Genomic DNA, 24,618 nt, shown 5'->3' on the forward strand with positions numbered 1-24,618 from the left:
TGACCACAAATTCCTCCCATCCCTGCATAATGTCCCTTTACAATGGGACTCTGCCACACCTTCCATTGCAGGTGTATCTAGTTCTCCACCTTCTTGAATCTGGAATTGCGTAGTGTTCTGCCTTTACCAATGGAATGTGGCAGAAATAACGGTGTGTGAGTTCTACAGGGTCTTACACCCTCTTGAAATCCTGCCCTGAAACTACTATGGAAGAAAACTGATTTAGCTTATTGAAGAATGAGAGGCCCTGTATAAGAAAACTGAAATACCCTAGCCAATAGTTAGCACTAACTCCAGGGATGGGGGGGAGGGGGGGGGCGCGGGGAGGGGGGCGGCCTTCTAGGATCTTCCGGCTCAGCTGCCAGCCAAATGCAGCCCCATGAGTGAGCCCAGGTGACACCAGCAGAAAAACCAGACCTCCAAGCCACACACAGAATCATAAAAAAATAATAAATCATGGTTGTTTTAAGCCACTACATTTTTCACACTGTTTGTTATACAACAAGGCCAATGGAAACAGAAAATAAGACTGCCTTGGTAACCAGTACTTAGATGAGCCAGTTTACACATCTTAATCATCACCCTGAACCTATTCCCAAAACTCCATTCCATCTAAAACAATGTGTGACATGCTTCACCCGGGCATTACAACTCTGAGACAATGTCAAAAGCAGGGAGTCCACAATGAATGGCAAGGACACTGTTTTGGATATACAAATTCCATTGTCTCTGTTACACAAAGCCCTCACAGTCCTGTTTCTATCTCATTCACCTGGGGCCTCTACTTGGGAAGGAGAGGGCAAACAGAAAAAGCCAGTGTGTACCAAAGACACCATAAGATTCTGAGCATAATCATTAATAACCCCAAAGGGATGACCATGATTACTGCCTTATTTAAGGGATTTGAGAATACCAGGACTAAGTTTTAAACCCAAAATTTTCAATTTTGCTTTAGCAACATTCTGGATGTCCCAGAAGGCTCAGGGTGGTTATAAACATGTCACAAAATTAATCTTAATTAATTAATTAATCCCTTTCCCTGGCCTCCACTTAAATGTCTTCCCCCACCAAAAAAGGCAAGCCCAATAGTATACACTCTCCATAGCACCCTATGCTTGGCTTCCATCCCATTTATCAGGATAATTAATTATATGTATAATTTGTCATTAAATGTCTACCCACCCATCCCAAAGAAGACTGACAGCTGAATGAATGCCTGTAATCTGTCTTACTTGGCTCACAGCCTAGCACACAGAATACATTAAGTGAACAAATGAATGAATGGACAAAGGAATGAATAAATGAAGATCAACCTCATCTGGCTTCCCGTGGCCCTCACACCCTTGCTTTCAGTTTGTTCTGGCTGACCTTTTGCTCTTTTACCCTACCATCTTCCCATCTAGGTGAGGCTCTTTCTCAGTAAGGGTAAAAAAAATAAAAACAAATGTGAGCTGAGAATGCAAGTGCGTCAGATTCAGGCCCCTTGGCACTTCAGGTGGCGAGGTGTGTCCACCTGGGCCACGGCCTGTCATCCTTTACCTGGCCCCTCTGCTCTACCTCACACGCTCTGCCTCACCTGCACTGACGTGCTTGGACATGACGGGCAGGGGGTCGGTCTCCTGCTCAGGTTTGATGAGGATGGAGACAGCAGAGGACGCCGTGATCTCCCGGAAAAGGCTGCTCACTCCTTGCGTGGACTCCTTCAGCAAGGAAGTCACATTCTGCGTTGACTCCTTTAAGAGGTCCGAGACAGTAGGAGCAAACTTGCTCTGCCCATTTAAATCCTTGTTGTCAATGTTGATCGCGAAGAGTATGGAGTTCAGACCTTCCGCACAAAAGGAAAAACATGGAGTGTGTGCTGTTGGACAGTCACGCCTCCAACACGACAAACAAGCTGCAGACAGTACAGTACACAGGAGGGCACACACTGATCTTAGATCAGTGATGGCGAACCTATGACACACGTGTCAGAGGTGACACGTGAACTCATTTTTTTGGGGTTGATTTTTCTTTGTTAAATGGCATTTAAATATATAAAATAAATATCAAAAATATAAGTCTTGCCGAAACCGGTTTGGCTCAGTGGATAGAGCGTCAGCCTGCTGACTGAGGGGTCCCGGGTTCGATTCCGGTCAAGGGCATGTACCTGGGTTGCGGGCACATCCCCAGTGGGAGATGTGCAGGAGGCAGCTGATTGATGTTTCTATCTCATCGATGTTTCTAACTCTCTATTTCTCTCCCTTCCTCTCTGTAAAAAATCAATAAAATATATTTTAAAAAATATATATATATATAAGTCTTTGTTTTACTATGGTTGCAAATATCAAAAAATTTCTATATGTGACACGGCACCAGAGTTAAGTTAGGGTTTTGCAAAATGCTGACACGCCGAGCTCAAAAGGTTCGCCATCACTGTCTTAGATGCTGATTGAAACCTCCCACAACTGGGGTCAGTGGACAGCAGCTATCACAGCAGCTGAGTCACTCCAAATTCTCTTCCTCTCTGTCAGGAGGGAAGGTAAGCCATAGGTTCTGAGGTCAGACTGCCTATATTGAATCTCAGCACTGCCACGTACAAGCTATGAGAGCTTAGTCAAGCCATTTATAACCTCTCTGAGCTTTAGTTTCCTTATCTGTAAAATGGGGGCACAATATCTCTTTCACAGGTTAACTATAAAGACCATCACCCACCAAAAACACTCAGCTCAGTAAGCAATCACAAAAGGCGCACCAATGTCATTAGTAGCATTACTTATGCAAAAATTTGCATTGGTATCCTCTGGCCCACAGAAAATCACGGTCAAACCCTGACTCTTCCTCATCAATGGCCTAAGCCCGTGGTCGGCAAACTGCGGCTCTCGAGCCACATGCGGCTCTTTGGCCCCTTGAGTGTGGCTCTTCCTAAGCCTTAGGAGTACCCTAATTAAGTTAATAACAATGTACCTACCTATATAGTTTTAGTTTAAAAAATCTGGCTCTCAAAAGAAATTTCAATCATTGTACTGTTGAAATTTGGCTCTGTTGACTAATGAGTTTGCCAACCACTGGCTTAAGCTAACGTAACTTTCAAGATGTGGGGCTTGGTGCAAACTTTCAGGAAAGAAAAAGGAGGCAACAAAGGATTTAGAAGAAAGAAGCAAGTTGCCTACTTCTGTTGAGTTGTTTCACCTTTTGAGTGCGAGTCAAATGATAAACAATTTAAAGATTCACCAATAAACATCATTCCAGTTTTGCATGTTGACAAATGGTGTACATGACTATCACAGCCCCATATGGCGACGGCCGTGCCGTCCGGACCCCTACCTTGCAGAGGAGGAAAGTAACGGTAACAGCATCTGCCCCAGGTCCCCAGCTGGTAAGGGGTCGACCAGGCTTCCAAGGCAGGTCTCCTGTCTCCAACCCCCAGGTCTTTATATTACATTTGCAGAGCCACAGCCAAAAACCCTCAACCCCATGCTCTCCCTGCCAGGGTATCAAATTCAATGTCATTCGAGGAAGGGCAGTGGCAAGTGCCTCAAGTTGCTGAGGAATAAGGAAAATCCCTCCTCTGCTTCACAGGACCCATCACCCGCCTTGCCCGGGCTTACCAGCTGCCATGGTAGGAAGCATGCTAGACCTTTCTTCGTCCATCACAAAAGACCAGTCTTCATAAAAAGTGCTGCAAATTGAAAGAGAAAGGGGAAAGGCTCTAAATAGTGGCTCTCTGTGCCCATTAGCCAGACAGTTCCATTATCAGGCTTCTGGGAAAAGCCATGCCTGGTCATGGCAGAGTGAATACAGGAGTCTCTGCTGGGATGAAGCTTCTAGTTATAAACTAAGGACTGACTGCACAGACCCTACGACTTCCTCATTGGTCCCCTGAGATCTTTAGAGTCCCCTGAGCTTGACAGCCCTGAAATAGGCATGAGATGTAAATGTGGTGTTTATGAAGCAGCAGATGGGGACAAACAGAGGGGTGACTTCCACTCAAGCAAGGTCTCCAAAAGACAGACAGGAAGTCCAAGCAGGGCTAACACAAGAAGAGAGCATTTCAGAAAGAAACTATAAAGTCCACGGTCCATCAACCACAGCATTTGTATGTAATATCTGCTTGGGCTACAGACCCAAAAGCCCAAGTTAGGCTGGGAAGCTAAAAAGGCCCCACAAATCTAAGTGGGGGAAAGGGCCAGAGCGGTCTACAGAGTCTGTCCAAGGTCATTCAGCAATAAATGCAGCTCAAAAGCAGGTCTCCCCCTTCCAGTTCCCAGCTCTTTATCCAGCCCCCTGCTAAGCGGTAACAAGCAAATACCCTCAAACCTCTGATTTCCCCGCCAGGTCAGAGAACTCTAAATGAGTGGAGTCAGAGTTAAATTTCACTAAAGCACAGTCTGTGGTGAGTGAGCTATACTTCAGCAGGAGGCTGGACACAAGTGACTGAATACAACTAACAGAAAGAGAGAGGACACGCGTTTTCAGTACATGGACCGAGCAGAATGGCAGGGGAAGCACAAACCACAGGTCCAAGCTGGCACGGCAACAGTACCTCTGATTCCCCAAATTTTGATTCTTTAAAAATCTTAGGTCCGTTTTCATGTACGTAAATGAATTTGGTTTTCCCACATTGAAGTAGATTTAAGTGACTAGTGATTTAGGTAAATTCAACTATGATTCTTAACAGCTGGATTCACTTCAACTGCTCATTGTTAATTCAACTTTGATGTGGAGTGTACAACTCTGAGCTACTTGCAAATGATGTGGTGGAAAGAGCTTGATTAGAATTCATTTTTAGGAACATGAGTATGTTCTCCTTAATTAATGCTGGTTAACGCTCAGGAGGTACACACAGACATTCAACTCAGACCCCAGGCAGCACACAGATGCAGGCAGCACCAGGCGTCCTGGGCCCACCCCTCCCATTTCAGACCCACAACTGGACAAAGCACCCCAGTCAGCATCAATGTGAGAACTTCAAAGGTATCTGTGAGAGCCCTAGCACATGATCCCAGAATGCCTAATAAATTACCAGAAGAGAGGTGACCCTAGGAGCAGAAGAAACAGAGGAGAGACTTGAGACATGGAACGTATCACGGTAATAATGAAATGCCAACTTATTGAGCTAAATGGAACGTCACTAATGAGGATGTGGGCACTGCTGATACAGAAGTTACTCAAGGGACCAGGGCAGGATTGATCACTGTCCCTTTGTATTGTCAGGTGACAAAAAAATACAAGTCTGGTCCACCATTCTCAGAGGGAAAACAACAGCCAAAGTCAGAGAGAGAGACTGGGAGAAAGAGAGAGAAACATCACAGACATCATGAGCACAGGAAAAATGACAGAAATGTCAATGTTTTTGGAGAAAATGTGGCTGACTGTACTACCATGGAGCATATCCAGTGCCCTCTCCCCATCGCTGTGGCATAACCACATCTCCCCACCTGCCGAGCCTGCCTGACCAGTGCATGTGAGCAGGTGAAGCATCACTTTGGGCAGAAGCTTTAAGAGCCAGTGCTTAGTGCAACCACATCTTTATAGAGATGGAGCCTCCATCAGCCTGGGTCCCTGCGATGAGAATCCCTGTTCACCCACGAGCGACATGAAGCAGAGGGAAGAAATAAACTCGGCTATCTCAAGCCACTGCGGTCTTCATCGTGTTTGTTACGGCAGCATAACCTGGCCTGTGCTACCTGACAGAGTGAACTTTATGATCAAGAAAAAAAGAAAATACAATAAAATGGGGGGAGGGTTGTTTTTTAATAACCAATGACTTCTCTTCCCAACTTAAAACTTCCATATTTTTTTCAGTCAGTTTGGTATTGATTAACAAAAAAACAAAACAGAAAGAGTTGTAAAGACAAAACGGAAAACTGGGCACAAAACACCCAATATCTAAAGAGAAAGAAATTCTGAACTGGAAAAGAGCCCGAATTCAAATTCCATGAAGTGAGGAGCAGGCTGTGATCTGTGACCATAGACCTCTCCACACCCCAGCCTTAATAATAATGAGCATGTAAGTGCTTGCTCTATGCAGGTGCCGTGCTGAGCCCTTTACAGGCCTTCTCTCATGTAACAAATGGGACTGACTGTGAGTGGGGAGCCTAGGGTGTAAATCCAGGCTTCTGGCTCCAGGTTCTGTGGTTTTAACCACTCGCCTACACGCCCTCCCAGAACCCCACCAGTGGGTACCTGAGCCTGCTGCGGTCGGCCAGGAGCATGTGCAGGTAGCGCTCCAGCGAGTGTTCGTTGAGGGCGCAGCGCAGCCAGGCCCGGCCGCGGCCCACGTCCGAGGCGATGTGGCGCAGGGAGTAGAAGCGCTGCAGCTCGTGCTTGCTGAGGACCTCCTTCACGTAGAACCAGAACACGGGCTCTGGGGAGACAGCGGGACAGGCGCTGTGGCACTCGGCCTGGGATGTGCATCGCCTTTAGTAACCTTCCCTGAGCATCTTTGAAGATTGTAAAAGAACTACTTCCTTAGCACAGAAAAGGAAGATACCAAAGAGTATACAGAAAATTAAAATGACCTCAAGTCCACCATCCAGAGATGGCCATTGTTAACATCTTTAAGTATTTCCTTCCACTCTTTTTTTCTGTACTTTTCTTTTTTTCATACAAAATCAACATCTGTGATAGGATGAATTATAACCCCCAAAGATAGTCATGTCTTAATCTCTGGAACCTGAGTGTTAGTTTATATGGCAAAAGGGACTTTGCAGATGTGATTAAGTTAAGGATCTGGAGAAGGAGAGGTCATTGATTATTCTGGGTAGTCTCTGTGGCCATAATCATCACAAGTATCTTTATAAGAGGGAAGTGGAGGGAGATCAGACAGAAGAGGAGCAGGTGACATGGAAGCAGAGATTGGAATGATGCAGCCAGCGATAGCCACGGAATGCCGGAAACCAGAAGATTCTACCCTGGGGCCTCCAGAAGGAACCAGCCCGATGTCATCTTCACTTTAATCCAGTGAAATAGGCTTTGAACTGCCGGAAGCCGGTCCATCCTTGCTGCTTGACACAGTCGCTGCAGGAAAGAAACATCTGCACAGCATATGTTTCAAGGGACTTGGCATATATAGCATGTTGTTCTTAATATGTTTGCTCTCCTTAGTGCCATGTGTTTTAACCAAGGTCACCTCTCTGAGAAAGGTTGTTTCCTCAGGTGGGGATTTTTCCCTGAGGTTAGGGAGGGGATACAACCCCTTAATTAAGTGCCAGGTGGGTAGTTAAGCTACATAATCTTTACTCCCTGGAATGGAGATAAGAAACGCCCTAACCTTTGTAATAGAAATTGACAGGATTAAAATCGGCTGGTATAAATACGGATGTAACAAGACAATAAACGTCAGATCCTAACCAGAACCTAGCCAGAGAACATGGCAAAAGATCCTGGACAGAACCTGGCTACAGAACTTCACTGGAGAACCTAGACAGAACATGGCAAAAGAACCTGGATAGAACCTGGCTAAAGAACCTGGGGACTGAACCTGGCTGGAGAACCTAGCTGGAGAACCTAGCGAGAGAACATGGCACCAGAACTTGGTTGGAGATCCTGACCAGAACTTGGTTGGAGTTCCTAACCAGAACTCCGACCAGAACTTTGGCTGGAGATCCTGGTTAGAGGTCCTGACTAGGCTGCTGATCAACTGAAGGCTGTCTTCGTGTCATTCCTTCTTCGCCGACTCCGTCCACACCTTTGGGGACCCCTGGACCCGCTGGGATTGGACCCCAGCATTGAACTAAGCCCTTCTTAAGTGTAAGAAAATTAATTTGTGTTGTTTTCAGCCATCAGCTTTGTGGTAATTTGTTTTAGTAAGTAACTAATATACAATCATATTGTGTGTATTGTATATGGGTGCATATGTATACATGCATGTATATACAAATACACACACACACACACAATTTTGTGTACCCTCATTTGTTTTTTCTCGTCTTTATCATGAACAGTTTCCTGTAACATTTAAAGATCTTTGGAAATATGATTTTTGATGGCTTCCCTGTTGTTTATTTCTCTACAGCGGGGAACATAATATGTTACCAATTTTCCCTATATACTGCTTTGAACATCCTTGTACATAACTAGTTGTCCTCATTTCCAATTCCTTAGGAGAGAGTTCCATAGGTCTGAGAAAGGAACAGATGTAAGGCTTTAAGGGAAAGCTAAGAAAGTTTGTTTTTATCCATAAAATAGTAATTGTACCTCCTCACATCCCCCCTTTTTTTATCCACACCCGCACAGATATTTTTCTAGTTGTAATTCTAGTGTATACCTAATGTTGTAATCACTTTTCTTTACTTCACATCAACACTTTTACCTGCTGCCAATAATAGTAACAACAGCAACAGCCAATACTATTTATTAAGCATTAAGTACATACCAGCCATTGTAGTAAACATTTTATATCTGAACTCAGTCCTCATAACCACCAAGGTCATGTCCATGTCAAAGGCAAGGTTCAAGGCATGGACAAGTGAAGGAACTCACACAGCAATTCACAGTAAGCAATACAGCAGAAGGGACTGAGAGCTGTCGAACTACAAACCACAAAATCACACTGCCTTGCCAAGTGAGGAGGGCGTCTACATTCTTTAAAATGATCATGTTCACAGATGCTTAATATACTAAGAGAGAAAATACTGAGTCTGCTACCAGACAAGGATTCTAATCCAGGAGCCTAACAGGTCCCAAGACCCCTCTGAGAATGTGGCAAGGTCTGTGAACCTTCCCTCCAGAAGGATGCGAATACACACATCACACACTGGGCGTTGGGTTAGGACGCTCACTCTAATATTTCAGCTCAGCCAGCATCGACTGCCCTCTAACCAGGAGCCATGGACTGGGCGAGACTATGGCCTGACAGGCAGAGACTAGAAGGACTCGTCTCCAACAAACTTCCAGACTAGTGGACAGAACAACAGGTAAAAAGATTGTTCAGTAGAATGACCCTGAGCAGGTCACTTAAACATGATAAGGTTTGGATTCCTCTCCCTTAACAAAAGGCCCAAAGTACAGAACACCCGGGTTCCTGGGGTAACTGGAAAAAAGGGAGGTAAAGCACTGAGCACAATGCACAGACTGCTGGGGTCCAATCCCAGCGGGTCCAGGGATCCCCAAAGGTGTGGACGGAGTCGGCGAAGAAGGAAGGACACGGAGACAGCGGTCAGTCCATCAGCATAGCCATGTTCTCTAGCAAGGTTCTCTCTCCAGGTTGTATGTCCATGTTCTCTCGCTAGGTTCTCCAGCCAGGTTCTAGCCCGGATCTCCAGTCAGGTTCTGCCGCCAGGTTCTATCCAGGATCTCCCGCCATGTTCTGTCTAGGTTCTACAGCCAAGTTCTGTCGCTAGGTTCTGTGTCTAGGTTCTGTCCTTAGGTTCTCCAGCCAAGTCCTGTCTCTAGGTTCTGTGTAGGTTCTCCAGCCAAGTCCTGTCTCTTGGTTCTCTCTCTAGGTTCTCTCTCTTGTTGTCTTGTTACATCTGTATTTATACCAGTTGATTTTAATCCTGTCAATTTCTATTGCAAAGGTTAGGGCGTTTCTTATCTCCATTCCAGGGAGTAAAGATTATGTAGCTTAAGGGTGATTGTTTGTAGTTAAAGTGATTAACTACCCGCCTGGCACTTAGTTAAGAGGTTTTATCTCCTCCTTAACTTCAGGGAAAAATCCCTACCTGGGAAAACAACCTTTCTCGGAGAGGTGACCTTGGTTAAAACACATAGCGCTAAAGGGAGCAAACATATTAAGAACAGTATGCCATATACGCCAGGTCCCTTGAAACATGTGCTGTGCAGATGTTTCTTCTCTGCAGCGACTGTGTCAAGCAGCAAGGATGGACCGGCTCCCGGCAACAGACCATGATGACTAACCATCGTTTACTTAATAATTACCTTCTTATATGAGAGCATTTGTGTTGTTTCCTCTTTCCCTTTTTCTATTAACAGTATCTAAATGTATGTACAGAAGAGTGTGCATACATACTTCTGGATGGATCATGCCAACCTCTGGGATCATTTACAATAAACGTCCCAAGAATGACTGGAGAAACCACCAACAGGGGAGTTCGCTCAGGACCATCTTCTGTCTCGATGCCTAAATGCGACACTAATCCCTTTCCCAAACCCAAACTGCACAAGTGTGCTAACAGCCTTCTTTCCACTCGAAGCCTCTCTCAGAAACCAGAGCAGGGGGAGTTTAGTGAGAGCAGTACTCTTAGTGGGCCCGCCAGCAAACCTGTTTTGAAACACACCAGACAACCATCTGGATATCCATCACCTTTAGCATCAAGTGACTTACACCGCCATCTCTCTTGAAAACTGCAGTCACCTCCCTCTGACCTTGAATGCACATGAAACACTTCAAGGTGTGTTTTCACCTCTCAATTTCCCAAATTGCTTACTGCTACAGAAGCCTTCTAAAGCTTGCCAGAGCGATGCTGATGATAAGAATTATCTCAGCAGGGCTCCGCTTCCACTGCCAGAATTAATGTGATCTATTTAAAGTGCAGCTCACCTGCCACTTAACGCTCGCAGTGTCTGTAATTTAATTTGGAAATATGCACCGATCTCTTGCTGCTTTGAAACAAGGGGCTAATTCTAAAAGTGGGTGAGGGCTTCTGGCTCTCAACTTCTGAAAGCCATCTGCCAACCAGAGCAAAGAGCCAGGAAGGGGTTACTGAGGCTAGCCACCTGGGGCCACTCGTTAACAGAGGATAACTAATAGCTCAGGGCCTTTGGCAAAGTTTCTAACAGGCCTCAGCTTTAATCGATGCCAAATATTCAAGAATTCATGCTTTGGAGTCCAAAGAGGACCAAAACCTTGCCTCAGTTTCTACATAAGATTGTGTGACCTTGGGCAACTTATTTTGTTCTTCATCTTCCTCTTTTATAAAGTGAGCTTTGCTCTGAGGGAAAAGAATAAGAAAATAAAACATACATGAAAAGAATGTAGTGCCAAGGCAGACAAACAATATTCCTTTCTTCTGAAAGCAGCACCCCTCTTTCCTAAGGGACTGTGTTCTGTTTGAAGTTGCCTTCTGGCACTACAAACCTTCCCTTCCTTACCTAGGTGGGCAGGTAACACAGGCTGGGCAATGGCCTGGCCACAGCCGGCCCTAAGCCTTGACACGCCTCACTAGCCCACCCTCATCCAGGCCTTGTTTGTTATTTTGCACATGTGGATTTTTATTGTATTAATCTTGATTTTTTTTTAATATTGCAAGATAGATATTCTTTATCTGGCTTGCTGTTAGCGAGGTATCTAGTAAGAAAGGGAACAAATGGACTCAGACGTTAAACCTGATTCACTGGGAAGCCACAGCACTCCCAGGCCCCCAGGGAACGCGGCACCCTCCACCAAGGGGACCTAATTCCAGAGCAGGCAGGAAGAATCTTCCTGGAACAACCCAGGGAGTTTGAGGGAGGAGTGGGAGAAATTCCTTTACTAGACACATGGGCAGTAGAAACCGATGACGAAGCAGAACTTTGAGGAAGGTGCAGTGGTAGCCAAAATGGTGACATAATGGGTGGCATCTAGACTGGAAACTCTGAGAAAAGGACCAACCTGGATGGGGGAGGACCCAGCACAGGCCCAAGAAGGACTGGGAAAGAGATTGGTTAGTCTGAAAGAAAGCCTGCTCTCTCCCAAGCCTGAGATAATATAATTCTTGGTAGCATGTGTTCACCCATTCGTTGGCGGGCATAGCAGCCGTGGGGCTCCGAGAGCAGGCCTGAGCACGGCAGGAGCCCTGGGTGATGACATTACAGTTTGGGTCCTGACCTTCCTGGTCAGCACTGATGCTCACCAGGCCCAGGACTTACTCCACAGTGAGACGAGCTAGGCCACCCGGTTGTGGATGAGACACCTGGCACCTGGGGAATAGTCCTTTGTTTTCACTCCAATAAATCTTACCGCTACATCTCATTCTCCTACGCGTGGGTCCCTCAAATGCTTTTCTTGTGGCCGTGGAAGAACCCTATTTCCACTGACAACACTCACGTAAAACTTGTGGCTAAAGTGAGTGCCTGACTGGCTTCATCCCAGTCCCAGTGAAACTGGACACCCAAGGGGTCTGGGCTGCCTGTCACTACTTAAGCCAATTAAGCAGAGACAAGGCTGATTCATATATGACCATTTATTCCAATAATGCCGGCAGTATGGGAGAGAGCAGGTCATCCACAAAAATCTGCTCCGCAGCCCCCCCCCCCCCCCCCCCCCCCCCGCCTCCCCAATAAACCAGCTGCTTATATCAGGTAGGACAAAGCTTACAATGGGGAAGTAGGGATTACAGGCATGAGGAAGTAGGCTATGCAGACTGGGTTGGGACTCAATTGTGTGGGCAACAAGGTTGTTCATCTTCCCATGATAACAGGCAGTTCTTGAATGAGAATGGACAGCATTCCAAGGTTATCTCCCAGGTCCAAGGTTGGCTCCCGGGTCCCAAGGGCATACAGTCCCCAGCCAGATTAGAATGTCCTTTCTTTAACCAGAACAAAGCAATCACAGTTAACAGAGCATGATTAATATTTCCCATAACCACAGCTAGTCCCCTATATTCTATTTTTGCCCCTAAAATCAGCCCTGGACACAGCATCTGCCCCACAACCAAGGGTCCTCCCTACAACTTCTACCTGAACCAGAAGTGAGGCCTTATCTCCTTCCAAAACCGAAGTCAGCAAACAATGGCCCAAGGGCCAAATTCAGCCCACCACCTATTTATGTAAGTAAAGTTTTACTGGAAAACAGCCGCCCATTTGTTAATATATTATCTGTGGCTGCTTTCCTGCTACAACGGCAGAGCTAAGGACTGTGAGAGACCTACGGTCTGAAATACTATCTCATCCCTTAAGGAAGAAGTCTGCCAACCACTCTTCTAGAAGTAGGAGCTCTGATAATCTTGTAAACCTGGAGCTACCTGGGACCATTTTGCCCCTATCGGGTAGAGCAAGCCCACCTAGGAAAGATGCCAACCCATAGAAAAGTGGGCTCAGAGAGACAGAGAGAAAGATGTGGGGGTGCTGAGCCCTAACCAGCTCAAGCCCTAGATTTCTCAGTTACTTGAATTAATAAGTGCCCTTTTTTTCTTTGTCTTTGTGGCTTGCTGTCACTCATAACCAGAAGAAGTCTAATGCAGTGAGAGAGGGTATGTTCTTCAATCATCTAACAATCATTTATGGAGACTGACAACAAGCCAGGCACTGAGCAATGCCTGTGTGCGCTGAAGGGGCAAATGCGTCGCTCAAAAATAAACAACAACGGCAAAAATAATTACTCAACAAGAAAAAAAAACAAAAAAACAACTACAAGGAGCAAGGCTCCTTGTAAACAAATAAAGGCTTTTTTGTCTCACATACCTAGCCTAGAAGTAGACAGCAGGTTCAAAGGCTCTGTCACAGGCAGAAGCTCCAAACTCTTGACATTCACCTCACTGTCTCAGAGGACTGTCACCACAATCAGAGCCAGAAGAAAGAGGACAAGACAAAGCCTTTTTGAGGATCCACCAAACTATTTTCCATAGAGTCTGCACCATTTTACATTGATACTTTTTTGTCTGTGTGAAGATAAAACTGCCTTTAATTCTCTGCAACTGAAATTAAGTGTTATTAATTCTCTTTCAGTTAGTTCTTAAACTTAGATAAAACTTAAATTTGCCAATTATAGGTAACTTGCCCACTTCAGGCTTTTTAATTGTGGTAAAATTCACTTAACATAAAATTCACCATCGTAATCATTTTAAAGTACATAATTCAAAACTTGATACATTTTTAAAGAATGAATAAAGGCACACCAATCTGAGATACTGAATTACTTTGGGAGACTTCAGTAGATTTAAATTTTGAAATTTACATCCCTACTGACTCTATAGAACAAAGGCCAATTATCTTGGTAGGAGTAGATGGAGATCACAAAAATAAAGCAAGGAAAAAAGGATGAGTTGCCACTGACGGCCCGTATGTCACCTGGCTCCTCCACTACCTACCTGTTTTCACTTCGTTCCACTCTCCCTGTCACTCGCCCTGATACAGCCTCACTGGTCTGGTTGTTCCTCCAACATACCTACCCAGCCAGATAGGAGATGATGAGGCCACCTAAAGATCAGCAATGTAGAAAGCCAGCCCATCCCTAAAGAGCCAGAGGAACAAAAGAAAGAGGTAGTGTTACCAGGTAGGACTGCCAGGCAACAGCTGGACTATGGCAGAGGCACCTGGGAGGGGAAGGGAGGAGAGGAGCACCTAAACAGCAGGCCACGTGGGACCTCCACGGACCATGGAGGAAGCACAGACACTGCTGGAGATGCCACCTAAGGCAGAGGTGAGAGGAAGAAATAGTCTAGCTTCCCTCTTCCTCCCATCTTCTAAACTCATTACCACCTCCCACCGGCCAAACCAAAATGGAAGACAATGGGAAGAGAGCCTGGGAAATAAAGCCTGCCAAGGAAGGACAGAGAATAAATAAATCTGTGAGCACCAGCAACTGACTGGTACATGCTTCTGAACTGGTGAACCACCTGGAATTCCTTCCCCTAATAACAGTATGGCTAATTCCCTCATTTTCTTAGGTCTCTATTCAAATGTCCCCAGAAAGAGGCTGTCTGGCCATTCTGCACAGAAGGGCAAAACCTCCTCCCGTGGCAGACTGCTAGCTGGTCATCAAATCCACCCTCCCTTCTTCCTGAACCACCAGACAGACTATATTCCCAGCCTGCTCTACCAGTTTCCTCTCCCCGCAGGTGCCTGTCACAGGCCTGGTTCACTCACTTCTGCCATCTGTCCGGTCCTGTGAGCATCTGAGGTCTGAGTCCCAAACTCTAATACCTCAGGATAGCCCACTTGGCATTCACCCACATTATACGAGAATCTTCAGCAGCTCCTTTATTAAAAAGTAGGGATCTCCTCTAGCACCAAAGAAGCAGGACTTTTAAAGTAAGTGTCTTGTTTCCTTCTAGGGCGTAGTACCACATCCTCTGCTGAAAAGCCATTTCACACTGTCAGGAGCAAAGCAAAGGACCCATGGAACCAACAAGCTGGATAATTATGGACTAAAAACTGACAATTATGAGGCCAAATCTGGGTCTCAATTTACAACACACCAGGATCAAACACCTCTGAAATAGCCAAAGGTCACCTTCAGCCAAGAGGCAGCAGTCCAGCAATACCAGATCCTAATATGTTGGTTGGGACAGTTTCATGCCCCTTAGTAAATAGCCACTGGCCTAAGCCCTCAGGCTCCCCAACTGCCAAGGACCCTCCCAAGACCCTGTGGACACCCCCATAATCTAGCACCTCCAAGGTCAACACAGAAGCAGGTGAGGGACAGTGCTCTGGCTTCTGGCTCCCTCCCTAAGGCCAGCAGTTTCCTACCAGCTGTTAAACATGTTTATCACACCCCTGGACAGAACTCAGTATTTTCTTAGCACCTTTCACAGACATCCTTCCAAGGGCTCTTCACCAGAAGTAGTTGATTTGCAAGTTCACAAATACAACAGAGAAACACAAAGAGAGAACTGAAAACATTAGAGGGACGGAGGGTGGGAGTTGACTTCCCCTCCATCAAAAGGTTGAGCCCAGGGTTCTCCTGGCACATGCAGCTTCCTCCAAAATTAACTTTCTACAGAAATGAAATTGTTATCCACAGTGACCCAATGAAGCAAAACATAAATTCTGCTTTGAGTGAAATGCAATCAACCATTTTCAAAAATCCCCACGGACGATCAAGGAAGTTAGTTTTCTAATTTTACAGATGTGGTATGTTAATATCACCTGCTTTTCAATGGACTTTGAAGATGTCCAGAAAGCAGACAGTGGGGCTCGACTGCCCAAGAGAATGAGCGGCATGGCCTGAGTCTGGGCCCTTGAGTCATTATTCTGAACATAGTTTTTTGGCTACCAGCAACCTTGCAATACACTGGATGAGCAAGGATGGTCCCAGTCCTTGACCATCGAGAGAGACAGTCAAAAAAACAGGTTTGGCCAGATGGTCTCAGACACAACTCAGCCTAACAGCAGCCATAAACAGTAGGCACATGAATGTGTGTGGCTCTGTTCCAATAAAACTTTCTTTACAAAACTAGGTGGGGGGACATAGTTTGCTGTCCTCTGCTCTGAGTGATCATAACTCACTCAAACCTTGATGCTTAATTTACTCATGAATTCAAATTAGGGGGATCTTGATCTTTCAGAGAGCCCTTTTTCTGGAAATAATGTGCCATTATCCTATATAATAAAAGCCTAATATGCAAATTGTCACCTCAACCAGGAGTTTGACCGGGGGGCGGGGAGGGCCAGCCAACCGCCCATGGCCCCTCCCCCAGCTGGCCCTGCCCCGGCCGGGGGAAGGGAGGCCCCAGCTGGCAGCCAGCAGCTGCTAGGGACCCTACTGTGCACAAATTTCATGCACTGGGCCTCTAGTTATTAAATAAAAGTAGCAGCTTAGAAATCACAATCATGTAGACACTGAGTAGAAATCCCAGCTCTGCCACACATTACCTCTAAAACATGAAAGCAATTATTTCATTCCTTTGAGCCTTATTTTCTTCATCTGTAAAATGAGGACACTATCATTCACCATGCAGAGTCATTTCAGGAATAAAATGGCATAATGAACATGAAGAGTCTAACAAATCCCCTGGGTCACAGGAGCTGCTCAATATGAGTATCTAGCAAACACCAAGAAAGCCCATCTGTGTTCAGCCCATTAATCAGTAAGAGCAGAAAACATCCAGGTGTCATTTCCAAGACTAATGTGCTAATCACCTCTGTCCTCCCACTGGGGACCAGGGGCATCTGACTTTGTTTTTTAAGTTGTCTTACTTTTCTCTATAGTTTAAATTAGGATGTTTTGGGATACAAATAAAAGGCTGAACTCAAAATGGCTTAAAACCTTAGGGAATTTATTATTTTGCATCACATCAAGTCCAGAAGTAGGGCAGCTCCAGAGTTGGTGAATTCAGTAACGCTAACGTTAGGAAGGATCCAGGTACTCCCCACCTCCCTGGGCTGCCTTCCTTGCTGTACTGGCTTTGTCCTCAGATCCGCTCCCAGCAAGGTGGCAAGATCATTGCCACAGCTCCAAGCATCAGTCTCAGGCAACAGCCCAAGGCCATGTAATAAGCCTTCTTTTGTGTCTCTTTAAATAGCAAGAATCCATCTTAGAAGCCCCTCAGCAGACTGCTTCCTTCTCTTTGGTCAGAACTGTGTCTCATGTCTTTTCCTAAACCAACTACCGGTAGGATAATTCTGATGGCTGGGCTGCTCTGACCCAGATTCACTGCCCTGGGGCTAGCTTCCGATCCGAAGCTATTGGCCACCCAGCATCTTTACAAAATCAGAGTTCCATGAGCAAGACAGAAGAGACAGATCTGCTGGGCGGGGAACAACCAGTGTCTGCTGTAATTATTCACACTAACTGGAAGGGGACGTTTAAACAAACTGCAGGACCAGACTCAGAAAATGCAGATCCCCTCTCACCATCACCAAAACGAGCCCTTGTATGGACAAATCGTCACTCGTCCCAAAGTACGAGGAAACAGCTCGCACGCTGACAGGGCAAACTCTCACTATTGGGGCTTGAATCCTAAAGGTGACCTCATCCCAAGCTTCTCTGGATCCTTTGCAACCAACTAGCTGGGCAATCTGTTCAAGGGATCTCCGTTTGAGATGCACGCTGCTTCCCTGGCCCACCCAAATACTCGACAAGACAAAGCTGAGGTGATGGCATATCTGCTTATATTGTCACGTCTGTCTTACCAACATTTTGTAAGTGAGGATGTTTAGGGCAAAACTCTCCAAGTCAGAAAGAGAAAGAAATCTGAATGCTAAGCCAAAAACAAAAACCAATAAGACAAAACACCTAGCAGACAACAAACCAGGAAATGAAGATATCTGCAGGCACTGATAGGAATCACCACAAAACCGAAGGAAACTGCCTGCAAAGCCTTCCCCGGGCTACAGTTTCTCTCCGAAGGAAAACTCGGGGCCTGATTTGTAGAACGGGAACCGGAGATGGTCACACACAAGGTGGCACAGCTTTCAGCCTCGGAAGGTTAGCCTGGGTTAGACCAACTCTCTCACGCACAAAAACAGCAACTTAAAAAGCCAGACAACATTTTTTTTAATTAAAACAAAAGTGAAGGACTAGGAGGGAAGGGAAGTCCATAGACATGAGTCCTACATTTAGAGCCTTATTTTGCCCTGGAGGCTTTTCCCCATGAGGAGGGAAGCTGAGCTTTCAGTATTCCCACAGGGGCTAAGAAGGGAAAATTAGGGCTCGGGCATGCTGAGGAGAAAGAGCACTGGTAATCACCTCAAGGATGCAGCTGTGCACTGGACTAAATTGTGTCCCCAAGAAATTCATGTCCACCTGGAACCCCAGAATGTGACTTGATTTGAAACAAGACTCTGAGCAGATGTAATTAGTTAAAATGAGGTCCTACTGGAGTGGGGTGGGAACTAAATGTAATCTGACTGGTGTTCTTCTGAGGTGAGGGCAGGACACAGAGAGACAGACACAGAGGAAAGGCCATGTGAAGACAGAGGCAGACACTGGAGTGATACAGCTACAAAGAACACCAGGGACTGCTGACGCCAAGCACTGCTGACAACCACCAGAAGCTGGAAACACATGCGGTCTCATAGCATCCAGGAGGAACCAACCCTGCTGACACCTACACTTTGGACTCCTGGCCTCCAGAATTGTGAGAGCATAAATTCTCCCGGTTGTTTTAAGCCACCAGTGTGTGGAAATTTTGTATGGAAGCTCTGAAAAACTGAAAAGCCCAAAGAACTGTATCCCAGAAATAAGGCAGAAGCAGAAATACAGGAGCCCTCACAAATGCGGAAGCCCAGGTGTGAACTGGCCCAATCCTTGACTGAATTAAACTGGTCTCCCTCTACTCTACCTGCCTGAGAAGGAACAGCAAATCCTCTCTGAAGAAAGATAACACCATCTCAAGCTTCAAATTCGCTCTACAATCCTTCATACACAACATCTGGCATTTGGTCAAAAATACCAGGCATCTACAAAGACAAGAATATATTCAAAATCCATTATCTGAGAGATGTTTACACTCAAAAGCTACTGAATTTTAGATAGGAACAGTGCGAACAGTAACAAAAGTGCAACAATAAATGTCAACCAACACTATTATCTCAAGTGTCAAGGGCAATCAGGGGAGATGGAGACCGTGGTGAACTAGAGCACTTTTGCCAACCTACAGAGGGCAGGAGTATCAGGCTCCAATCAAAATCAGTAGTACATGTGGGCCCAGAGTCGCACATCTTCAAGTTTAAGAAAAGTCATAAATTCATATTTCAACATAATATCTCATGTTTTTTCAATGTTGGCAACTTAAAAAAAAATAATTTTTTATGTATACTGTACAGGGCACCCGTTTCCAATCTCAGTCCCGCACGCACCCTAACCCCAGATGACCAAATGCAGTCATGCCTCTGGCAGACTCAGCACTATTTACAGTACTGTGATTTTCAACAACATCATTTTAGTCAGTCATTACTTTTTCAGCTTTTCTCTCTTCATTTGTAAACAGAGCTAAGGCAATAGCCTTGTGGATCAATTCACCCTTATTTATCCTCTCCTGTCACTTTCAATGCAGTTAACTGAGCTAGAGTGGTCTACAGAGGAGGAGCAACAGTGGGCATCAGGCCCAATGCCAGAGGAGGGGGCAGCTGGGAAGAGCCACGAATTTGACATCAATCTGACCTGGGTTGGAATCCTCAGCTCTGCCATTTACCAGCTGTGGGAACTTGGGCAGCTTATTAACTTATTTGAGCCTCACTGTCATCCCCTGAGAAATAAGGACACCGTCATCTACCCTGGAAAGGAATTGCCAAGTTTCCATCAAGAACCAGCTCCAGCAGCTCTGGACCGGACTTTGCAGGCACTTTCTCAGGGGGTCCCTACCACAACCTGCAAGGCAGAGTCTGTTATTAACCTCCTTTTGCACATGAGGAAACAAAGCTCAAGGGGTGGGGGGTGTCCCAGAGACCTCACGTGTGACAAGTCACTGAGCAGAGATTTCAACTCTGTCGCCTGACTGTAGAGTCTGATATAAGCTGCTAAGTTACATAAAGGGCCTAGCCAGCAGCCAGCAGGGGCGAAGGAACAGAACGAAGCTCATTTCCACCAGGCTTCATTTGCTTCACTCCGCCGGAAAGGTCATTCCAGCGGCTTTAACAGCCTGAAGAAGCCACTGATCTGATCTTTCCCAGCTCTTAGTTGAAAGCCCACCGCTCCCCTCTCTCATGAGGTTTTTAATCACATGTTCAACAGCAGGAAAGAGGTTTTCATCAGCCAAGGACTATTCTGCACCGGTGAATGGTTCTTCACACTACCGATGGTGACAGCAAAAGCCCCTGGCAGCCACTCAAGCGCTAACCCAGTTTGGTCCTTCCCTGCTTCTAAGGGTCTAGGAGGCGGCCCAGCACATCCTCCTCAGAGGAAAACAAAGCCAGAGACCCGTTCATCCGCCTCTTTGGGATGCAGGTGCAGGAATCATGCTAAGATTCAGGGAAGTGGCAAGAACGTGAGTGCTGGAGATGCCTTGCAAACGTGTTGGAACCTCTCTGATTATCAGGGCCAAGTAACAAAAAAGACAAGAATTCTGGTCTGGATGGAATGGAAAGAGCCATTCTTCATGGCTAAAAGGTCAGAGAGCCTTAGGGGGGATGAGAGGCAGGAAGAGGTTAATGGTAAAAGGGTGTTGAGGAAAGATGGCAACTGGTTAAACATTTATTAGGTGCTATGAACGGAGCAGATCTTCACATGAGATTCTCGCTGGATCCTCCTGACAAGCCCCCAGATAGACGAGACTACCCTCCTTTACAAGTGAAAACGACTAAAGCTCTGAATATTCCAGGGCCCTACCAGACTTAGCCTCACCGTCTGACAGCCAGGGCCTCTGCCATGGCCGGCAGCTGCCATCGACTGGATGGAAGCAGAGCCAGAGCCTCGCCAGTGTCATTAAGGTGGCTCCCCCTCAGACAGGAACGATGGAAACGAGGGGACTGTGGGAAAAGCAATGTCCTTGAACAGCTTCTCAACCAGCCCAGAGCCCTCAGCCACCCCCACACAGGGGCCCAGGGAAGCATCCTGGACATGAGACAACAGGACTGACATCCGAGGCGGCAGTTAGCAGTGATGCTGACGTTTCTCTGAACCGGCCCCGCACGTCCATGACTTCCTTTTAAAGGAGGAACCCAAGAGCACAGGAGAAAAATCAACAGTGACAGGAATCCCTCTTGCAGCTTCCTCTGATCCCAACAGGAACCACAATAATTTCTGAAGATGAGCACCCGGTGAGATGAACAGGCATCAAAGGTTTGTTGAAGGGCAGGAAAGAAAAGGAAGACACACCAACACAAAAGAGAAAGAAAGAACCGCAAAAGGCTCAGTCAGCAGGGAATTTCTACCAACAACTAACTTCACCAAACACAGTGAGGTGGTTTTTAGCTATGAAAAGAGGAAAACTAGCCAAAAATGACACATCGTACACTAACATTGTACACAACAAGAAAGATTTGCGAATTAAGGGTGACAACCACAAACAGAGTCTAAAAGAGCGTGCTCTCTAAAGTGGGGTTGGGTGGAGAACATAGGATGGTTTGGGGGGTGTTGTTGTTTTTTATGTATATTTGTTTTATTCATAATTTGTCATGTTTTAGGATACCAAAAGTGATTCTAATGGTTGAATTTAACCTCATCTTCAATCCACTGACCCATTTCATTCAATGACAATATTCAATATTAAAAGGAACTTAACACACACATGCACACAACTGCACAGTTTTCATAAAGATCTATTTCATTCTTGGTGGATAGCGCATTTAACAGTAAATACTTTTAAATAATGCCCAGGTGACTGCACGGCTGCAACATTCGTAACTGGATAGATAACCATAACCAATTCAACTAGAAACCAACTAACAAGTAACTGTCTAACTCAGCCGTGGGCAAACTACGGCCCTCAGGCGGATCCGGCCCGTTTGAAATGAATAAAACTAAAAAAAAAAAGACCGTACCCTTTTATGTAATGATGTTTACTTTGAATTTATATTAGTTCACACAAACACTCCAGCCATGCTTTTGTTCCGGCCCTCCAGTCCAGTTTAAGAACCCATTGTGGCCCTCGAGTCAAAAAGTTTGCCCACCCCTGGTCTAACTATTTTAAATCTTGTTTGGATCGTCAGTATGGGATGGTTTTTATATGATGGGATCCCCTGTAAGGTTCAGGCCCAAAGCAAACCACTCTCCGCAGTGTCATCTGTGCGGTGGAGAAAATAAAGGTGCCTACTATTCACAGGGCTGTTGTCAGAGCTGAACAAGTTCATTTATGCAGAAGACGGACAAAGTGCCAGGCTTGCACTAAATACTTGCACGTGTTAGCAGTTACTGTTATCAGCATTACCTGTGCCATTCAGACATACAGGCGCATGGCGCTTGGGAAATGCTTTGGCAACTTTAAAACGGATGGCAGCAGGACGTATACGCTCAGAGACCCGTGTGGTCTCTGTTGAGGTCTCTGTTGCTGTTATTGAAGACAGATTTAATTATGAAATATCATGCTATCCCCATGCATCGTATTAAAACAGATTACTAATTTCCCAGCAAACTGCCTCACCACAGTGTGAAATAAGCACCTCCGCTGCAGGCCTCCGAGCCCTTAAAGACGGCAACACGTGGTGCTGGGGATTCTGCACAAAGGATGACTTCACTTAAATTAAGGTGCCAGACAACACCATGACCGACAAGTCGGGCATCCTTACACGTGATTTCTGTACCACCACGCCCTGCCCCACCCCACCCCCCATCAGTCCCACACAGTGACTGCCTTGCTCACTACTGAATAAAAATAAACAGAGAGAGAAAAGACAGCATCCTCTGGGCCACCACATCAGGCCGAGCAGTACCTGTTTCCGTTTTGCTGGAGAAGCCGGCTGCCTGTTTGATCGCAGCTGCTGTTAGTGCTAATCCACGACTCCTCTTCAAGCCATGCTGTAGGACGGCCTCAAACTGGGCACACAGACAGGTCACCCTGTGAGAGAACCAATGATTCATCAGTCCACCTGTGAAGGGGAGAAACCACCAGAGTGGCCCCGTATCTCCCGGGAGCCAGTAAGTCACCAGGTGTGAAGGCACCCACGAGACACCTGGATTTACAGGCAGGTAATTGCGTTGGGCCGCTCCACACACCTTTCCCCATGTCTGTTTACCTCACAGAACTCAGGGAAGCCCACACAGTCTAGCCATAATCATTAGACTGGTGGAAGCATAGTAACAATTTACAAGAAACAAGGGAATATGGAATTGGTGCCAGGCAGCAGGAGAGAGAAAAAAGCCAATTTAAAAGGAAATCCGTTTGGTGTGGGGAGGGGTGGGTGTTAATTGTATCCAATTCACACATTTCAACTCAAATTCATATCACAGGTAGTTTTAGGAACACGATTTTCTTTTAAGAGATTGAATTCACCAGCCTGACAAATTGGAAACATTGTGTAATTTCATGGCCTGTTACATACAATAATGAAATAATATGAATTCTGATTCTTGTTCTTTATTTTGTTGTAAGAGATTATCTTTGAAGTCAGATTCAGAGTTTATGGAATTTTCAATTAAGTTACAATTACTCTGCTTGCTTTTCTACCAACAAAAAGTTGTAATTACTGTGGATTTAACTGAATTCATTTCTCAATAACCCAAGAAATGGAAGATTCAAGAACACGTTTGCAAAGAGATGAGGTCACAGCAACTACCCTCTGTTCTTACCAATCCTCCCAGCACTCCTTGGCCCTCAGCCCAATTGGGTCTGTGGACTTCAGAGACCCTTCCATTCGCTTGTGCAACAAATATTAAGAAACCCTGAACTTCGATGTGCCAGGCACTATTCTAGGCTCTGATGATACACAAGTGAGACACACAAGGTCTCTGCCTCACCACGTTTGCACAGATCTAACAGGGAAGACACACAAACAAGTAAGCTAACCAAACCATTTTAGTTGATGAGAACTTTGAAGAAAATAAAACAGGATGAGGTGGTAAGTGGAGAGCGGGCAGGAACCAGCTTAAATTATGTGGCCTGAATGGAGGTAACCTTGGAGTTAAAACCTGGATATGACAAGAGGCAGCAGGTTGGGCAGAGGGGCCCAGTGCAAAGGCCCTAAGGCCACCACATCCTTTCCAACCTTGCCTAACTGCAGGCATTTCCTGCTCCACCTACCCCCACACCTGTAATAATTACACTCCAAGGGTTTATTGTTCTGTGGGTGGTAAATATTTTCATACCACTGATTCATTAGCTCCTCTCATCAACATTATGATATAGGTAAGGTAGGTAGGTATTATTATCTCCATTTTACACATAAAGAAACTGAGGCTTAAAGACGTTGAAGAGACAGCATACATAGAGTACGTAATTAGCAGCACCATCTGTACTCCAGGCCCTCCCCACTCCCATGCTGATCCGAGCTAGTTTCTGCTACACCCCACAGCACCAACACAAACATGCTCTATCCTATGACAAAAGTCCTATCCCTCATAAACCCAACCTTTACTCAGGTCATCTGTCTACACCAGAAAACCCTGGCACAGAATCAGCAAATACCAACATTTTCTCTCAATTCTGGGCCTGTGACACA

At 45.8% G+C, this 24,618-nt stretch overlaps 1 protein-coding gene across 4 annotated transcripts in view; it reads right to left on the reverse strand.

The window, feature by feature from the left end:
- SNX29 (sorting nexin 29) overlaps nt 1-24,618 on the reverse strand; it is a 445,003-nt gene that overhangs the window by 379,646 nt on the left and 40,739 nt on the right. For all 4 annotated transcript variants that reach the window (XM_070412958.1, XM_070412961.1, XM_070412960.1 and 1 more), the window contains 4 exons: nt 22,894-23,018; nt 6,166-6,346; nt 3,588-3,658; nt 1,577-1,825 (listed from right to left, as the gene is read on the reverse strand). In XM_070412958.1, the coding sequence (XP_070269059.1) occupies nt 1,577-1,825; nt 3,588-3,658; nt 6,166-6,346; nt 22,894-23,018 (626 nt within the window). The remainder of the gene's footprint in view (nt 1-1,576; nt 1,826-3,587; nt 3,659-6,165; nt 6,347-22,893; nt 23,019-24,618) is intronic.

This window comes from Myotis yumanensis, unplaced genomic scaffold (assembly GCF_028538775.1).
Source record: "Myotis yumanensis isolate MYYU_CA2020_CCGP unplaced genomic scaffold, mMyoYum1.0.hap1 SCAF_4, whole genome shotgun sequence".
NCBI classification, from domain to species: Eukaryota; Metazoa; Chordata; class Mammalia; order Chiroptera; family Vespertilionidae; genus Myotis; species Myotis yumanensis.